The 6,588-nt window shown below is 47.8% G+C and overlaps 1 protein-coding gene across 1 annotated transcript in view; it reads right to left on the reverse strand.

Annotated features, from left to right (window-relative positions):
• The window catches only part of TTLL5 (tubulin tyrosine ligase like 5), a 218,412-nt gene that overhangs the window by 200,809 nt on the left and 11,015 nt on the right, over positions 1-6,588 (reverse strand). Inside the window, exons 3-6 of the mRNA XM_019518782.1 lie at positions 4,724-4,806; positions 3,661-3,767; positions 2,753-2,883; positions 2,486-2,568 (exon numbers count right to left, since the gene is read on the reverse strand). Of these exons, the coding sequence (XP_019374327.1) occupies positions 2,486-2,568; positions 2,753-2,883; positions 3,661-3,767; positions 4,724-4,806 (404 nt within the window). The remainder of the gene's footprint in view (positions 1-2,485; positions 2,569-2,752; positions 2,884-3,660; positions 3,768-4,723; positions 4,807-6,588) is intronic.

The following is a 6,588-nucleotide window of genomic DNA, read 5'->3' on the forward strand; positions in this document are numbered from 1 at the left end:
CCAAGCACTACTGGGAGTAACAAGGAATAACGGCCATAAGTTGACTGAGAGTAGATTCAGGCTAGATATCAGGAGGCACTACTTCACAGTCAGGGCAGCTATGATCTGGAACCAACTTCTAAGGGAAGTGGTGCTCACTCCTACCCTGGGGGTCTTCAAAAGGAAGCTAGATAATCACCTAGCCAGGGTTGTTTGACCCCAGCATTCTTTCCTGCCTATGGCAGGCCAGGGACTTGATGATCTGCCCAGGTCCCTTCTGACCCTACCAACTATGAAAATATGACGACAAGTTTACTGCAACTTGGCTGCTCCATATTAATTATATTTGTGCTTGCTTTTACCCAACAGTGAGAGCTACCCTACAGTAACTTTCCTGTAAGTGAAACAGGGCTATGCTACTATTGGTTAGCTTTCACTTACTGCAAGTGGAAAGCCGATAGGGAAATAACTACGGAGGAGCAGTTGCAGAACAAGCCTCCATCCCCTGTTAACTGCATACATAGTTGAAGGCTGAGGAATTAGGTTTATGTGGGGCTCAATCTCACTCCTAGAGGCCACAGTTTCAGTTGAAGTTGCAATGCCCAGATTGTAAAGCTCTGCTCTAATCACCTGATTGGTAACAGACCTGCAGAACTGAACCCCCACCCCCATCTCAGCTTCCAGCAGCAATGTAGATTGCTGCGCCACCAAAAAGCACTCAAAGAAAGAAGCTGCAGCCAAGAAAAATGTACATCGAGACCACAGTGCCTGGACAATGAAGATTATCTGTGCCATCAGAGAGCTTTAGGCACAGGTGACTGGTAGGGGGGGCACGTGCCCCCTTGAAATTGGCTCCTGAAAGTGGGGCAGTTTTTTCGCCACATGGGACAGCGGTGTGTTGGAGGGTAGGGGGACACTAAGCCGCAGCACAGGAGTGGATATGGGGTTTTTAGCCCACCCCCAGGCTTGCCCACAAATTTTGTCCCCTCCCAGACTCAAGAGGCACTAGTCACCCCTGGGTATAGGTCACCAACTATGGAGCGAGAACACAGTTCACATGAAGGACCTCTTCAGACAACTTTTACTCTACTGTTTGCAAATCCCTTTTTCTGCACCTAACCAGTTCAAACAATTTCTGTTTGGTAAAATGGTTTCCCCTCTCCTGTTTCTAAAGAAATCACCTTCCGGCCCATCATCTACTTTGGAGTATGCATCCATGTTACCAGCTGTGTTAGCAGGACCAGCCTGAACTAACTATAGTCTCTGAAAGATTTCTGGCTTTCTTGGTGTAGTATGTAAATATGGCAGCCTATTTTATTCAGAATCAGAGAAACAGTTTGTGAGGATTTTTAAACACTTTCCATGATGAGATACTAAGACACTCCCCTGCATGGGGATCACATTTCAGGGAAGTGGAATTTAAGGCCAAAGGAGCTGACATACTGCTGGAATAGATGCATAAAGAGGGAGATAGGGAAAAGGACCCTTCTGGGACCTAGGTCATGGCCACCTGCCCAACACATGCCTGAACTTCCCTCTCTTTCAAGCAAAGAGAAAGCAGAGCGCAGCTCCGGAAACAGTTACTTCATGAACTTGGCTAGCCATCCCCTTTATTGCATGGGAAAGGATCCAGATACAGAACAGATGGGGCAGCCTGGCCCCTTTAGTACCGGGGCTGCTGAAGGGGTATAAGTGAAAATAACATGACTCACCAGCCAATTTTGTAGCATGCCAAGAACTTCTGTCCCATTGGTCCCTAAAGTTTGGAATTCCTTCTCTGCTTCTGACTCCAAACCAGACTCATTTGTTACCTATGAGAACCTGCGTACCTGCAGAGCTCACGAGGGGCAAGGAAACTGCCACAAACAGAACACTGAACTCACCATTAGCTCCACTACACCTCAAGAGAGATATAGCAGCATTTGTACTACATATCAGCAAAGTCCTGTGTCCAACACATAGAACAAGTGGCTCTCCTGCCATGGACAATTTCAGTTTGCTTAAAGTTTATGCGACTGATTGGGCCTGTCAAAGGCCAAGTTGCCAGAAAAAAGAACAAACTCAGGGCAAACAGAGGCAAGGCAATAACGAGTGTCTTGTATAGATCTCCACATCAAAAATGCCATCTAGGATTCCCACTCATAAAACTCTCTGGAATTGTTCCTCAGGCTAGCTTGCAGCCATTAGGGTAGCCCAGAATGCAGCTGCACAGCTGTCTAGGCTAACTCAGGGACCATCCGTTGGTTACTTTTGCACCTGACTTGAAACAGTATGTATGCAAGACAACTGTGACGTGCAAAGAAATGAGGTGAGCAATGTATAATGGGAGTAGAAGTTGACAGCTGCTGAAGAATGCCAATACTTAGCATATACTTAATGGTGAAATCCACTGTAGTGCCACCTGCAGTGAGACTTTACTGTACACCTTGCCCCAGTGACAGTAGGCAAGGCTGACAGTGTCAAATGCGAGCAAGGGAGTGGGTTTGATTTTCTGCTGAGCACTTACATTGTTGATGAGATAAACACCACGACCCCTGGAAGAGGCCACAGGTTTCACTATCCAGGGACCCCTGTCCTTTGAGTAGGAATCTAGTCAAGAAAAAAAGCAAAATTTAAAGAGAGCCTGCCAATTTCTCCCTTCTCTATAATTTTATTTCTTATAAGAAAGGCAGTGTTTTTCCCCTGGCTTGGCACACCAAGGGGTATTCTCTTCATATGCACTTATTCCCTAACTGTTTCTCAGGGGCTAGGGCACTGCTCGCCAGTCACTTACTGCAGAATTCCTGATACTCTGCTGGCAGGATGAAGGTCTGAGGCAAGATATGGAATGTCTTGAACCCGTGGGTCTGCTGCATACGACTGACATTCTTGTATAATCTGTCCTTCCGGGTTAGTTCATATGATCTGAAGTCATAATAAGACAAGCAACTAACTCTTTCTCCAAGGAAGACTCCTCAATAACTTCTACCAGTGTCACAGTTCTGCCACAGCAACCTCAATCCTGACCTACACAACCACCTGCTATTTCATTACAAGATTTCCCTAATGCTTTGCTGATAACACCATAGTCCTCATTTGCAGTACTCCCTGCTAATCTTACCATATGTCTCCCAGAAGACTGGAGCACAGTGAGCTATGTGATCAACACAGGTAACCTAGCAGAGGTTATAAAGAACCCACCACCTCTTCATTTACACCTCAATAAATACAATTTAAAAATCCAGTTTAGGTTAAGAAGACAGCAGTAAACCCACATGCTGCCCTCCCTTCCTCTAAAACAGCGGTGAGCAACCTGTAGCACAAGTGCCACAGACAGCCTTGGTGTGTGGCATGCAGCATATCAGGGAGCAGATAGGCAGCACAGCAGTAGATAGGGCAGAAGCAGAAGGCAGAACAGGAGACCAGGCAGGGAGCACAGACTAGTGAGCAGAAAGCAAAGCAACAGATCTGACAGAGGAAAGGAATCAGATCAGCACTTGGGGAGGGTACAGGCTAATTTGTGGCACAAAAATTGCCCCTACTGCTATATAAAAATATCTGTAACAGAGACCATGCATAACTCAGGGACGCTCTGGGACTTTCAAGTGCTGCCCACCCAAGATTCTTTCCAGACACTACATTTTCCCAGACCCCTTCAGACACTAATGAAGATTTCAGAAAAGCATCACCTGTTGCTCTTACCTGGGGAAGTGATTGACTTTCTGAATATCTGTGAGGGTGCGCAGCAGATAGGGCTTCAAGTGGGATCCTGTCCACATGAGATTATAATCACTGCTACTAGGGTGCACCTGAGGATGGGACAGCCAAGAAACTGGTGAGACACCCATCACTGTAAGGCAGAGGTTCTCAAACTGTGGTCTGCGAGCTCCATTCAGGTGGTCCGCAGAAAGGTTGCAGAACAATCAAGAATATCTGTACTTGTAAGGTAAGACTACTGATATTAAAATACGAGTTGTGTGCTTTGATTTGTAGAACAACAAAAACAATTTATTAAGTGGTCTGCCAAGACTCTCAGCAATTTTCAAGTGGTCCGCAAAAAAAAGTTTGAGAACCACTGCTGTAAGGGATTAAGCACTATACCTTCCAAGTCAAAGCACCAAAGCAATCACCACCTTACAGAACTCTCTTCTACCTATTTCTTATGCCATTATCATTCAAGTTCAACACTGTTGGACAGGGTCAATGGGAACTATGAAGCAACTGCCACACTTCACCCTAAAATTTAGCTAGCAGGTAAAGTAGTTTACTTAGGCAGTCTAAATCCATCTGTACTGCATTCTGGAGACCCAAGAATCCTTGGAAATGTATTCACGTTTGTTTAAAAAACAGAGCTCAGAGAATTAAAACATTCACAGATATTTGGCTGAAGTGTTATAGACTGCAGACAGGGTGCTCTTGTGAAACAAAACAGGTAGCTAGAGGGTCTAAGCATAAGGAACCAAGCCAATGCCCCTGCCAGCTATTTGTGTTAAGGGAGGTACAATAAGAAAATTGATTTCCCTATTGCTAGTTAATGACTCTGAAAAGGCTGGCTGTGCAAAGGGATAATGGGCATTCTTGTAAGACACCTGAAACAAAGTATTCTCTGTTTGACTGCCAGAAGGTTAAAGGATTTGCAGGCCCAGACTCATGACTTATTTTCTTGGCTGTAACCCTGCAGTGGTTAGAAGCTCAGAACTTCAATCTCTCCAGCAGGTGCCTAAACTCAGCGGCGTGCTACCTTCCCAAGATCTGCTGCACACACCTCATGGAATCCATGGGCAGTCAGAATGCTGCGCACCAGGCGGCTATCTGTTCGCACAATTTTGTAAGACAAGTGATAGCGCTCTGTGAAGGCAAGAGACAGGGAGTTAGTAACTGCATCTGGACCATAGATAGCTTGAGTAAATGGAAAGAGCACAGGTGAATCCCTGCTCCAGGAGGAATAAGTGTGGAATGACCTCTGGCATAAAACAGCTACACTTCCTCCCTAATCATCACATAGATCAGGGTGGGCAAAATCCAACTTGTAGGCCACATCCAGCCCGCCAGGCAATTTCATCCAGCAAACTGTATCTGGCCTGGTCCTTGGCTGCCCCCCTGCACCCGCATAGGGCTGAGCCCTGCTCACTCCTGCAGGGGAAAAGCACACTGTGCTTCCACCCTCACTTGTAGGACGGCCCTAACCCCAGCCCCACAGGTAGGGTGGGGGAAAATGGCAGTAGAAGGGGAGAGGGGACGGGAGGGGAGAAGGTAGGGAAGCAGCAGGGGATGGGCAGCAGCAGACTGGTGGGGGAAGTGGTAGAGGCAGCAGCAGATGGGTAGGGGCGAGAGTGAAATGGTAGTTGGGCAAGAGTGCAGGGCCCACGGCAGTGCCCCAGGACCAGCAAGGACCCAGGGCAGGACAGTAGGTACATGGAGACCAGGCCAGCAGGGGCACAGGGTTTGCCTGGCTTCATTACATGGAGCTCACATGCAGTTCCTGGGTTCTCCACCTAAGTCACATGCTTCTGGGGTCAGCCCTGCACGATGGAGTCATAGATGCAACCCACTCACTGCCATGTGCAGCTCACTGGGAACAGCAGGGAACTCCATACTATGGTGCTGGGCCAGCTCCGTCCCTCTCCCTGCCACCCCAGCCAAGCCCCGTGATCTGCACTGCTGGCTTCATCATGCAGGGCTCCCCCTAGCAGCGTATGGCTCAGGAATGGGAGCCCCATGCGATAGAGCCAGCAGCCTGGCCACATGCAGTCTTGGGGCTCTCCAGGACCACACACCACTGGGGGGCTCCACCTGCTGCTGCTGCAATGCGGGGAGTGAATTTGTAGGGGGTCCCCCACGTACACATCCCACAATAAACACGTACCCCCCCACACAACATTTAGAACAGGGGTGACCAAGATAGGATCTATGGGCCAGATCTAACCCAGGAAGTCATGTCTTCTAGCCCCTGCGGCCCCCTCCTCGGATTTGGGAATTTTGCAGCATGGTAAATAGCAGCAGTGTTAACTGTTAATTAACAATTAACACTACTAACCCTTGTCCTACCACCAAATTTCCAGATCTGTGAGGAGTCCTGCAGGCCACATCTGAACCACAGAGCCAGATAACCTGGCCTCTGGGAATACCCGCATAACCAAAGATATGACAGCAGGAAGAGCAGAGACTGCTGTGGCTCTGCCACAGCAATTAACACCACAGCTGAATTCCAGCCCTGTAGGCCCTGCCCCACACTCCAGATCCAGCCCATGGGGCCAGGTGAGTTAGGTATCCTGTTTAAATTTTTTTAAATCTAGGACTTGACAAATTTCTGGAGAACAACCCTCAGGAAAATCAGTCAGTCAGATCCCAAACATCTTATCCACATCCAATTTCCAAGGGACAGGCTACAGCCCTGCTGTTAAGTCTTATCCTATGATGGGGTTACCCTCAGCCTCTATCATTAGAGACATTTATTTATGACTCAAGTTAAAAGGTACAAAAGCTACCCACCACAGGTTAGCTTCTCCACTCCCTAGGCAAGAAAGCCTCAAGCATTCCTTTCTAGCCTGGGACATTGCAAATGAGGCACAGATTAACTACAGGAGGGCAGAGACACAGAAGTGTCAGCATCTTGTGGAAAGAAGCCAG

The sequence above is a fragment of the Gavialis gangeticus genome, unplaced genomic scaffold (genome assembly GCF_001723915.1).
Source record: "Gavialis gangeticus isolate Ggan-Ray unplaced genomic scaffold, GavGan_comp1, whole genome shotgun sequence".
NCBI lineage: Eukaryota > Metazoa > Chordata > Crocodylia > Gavialidae > Gavialis > Gavialis gangeticus.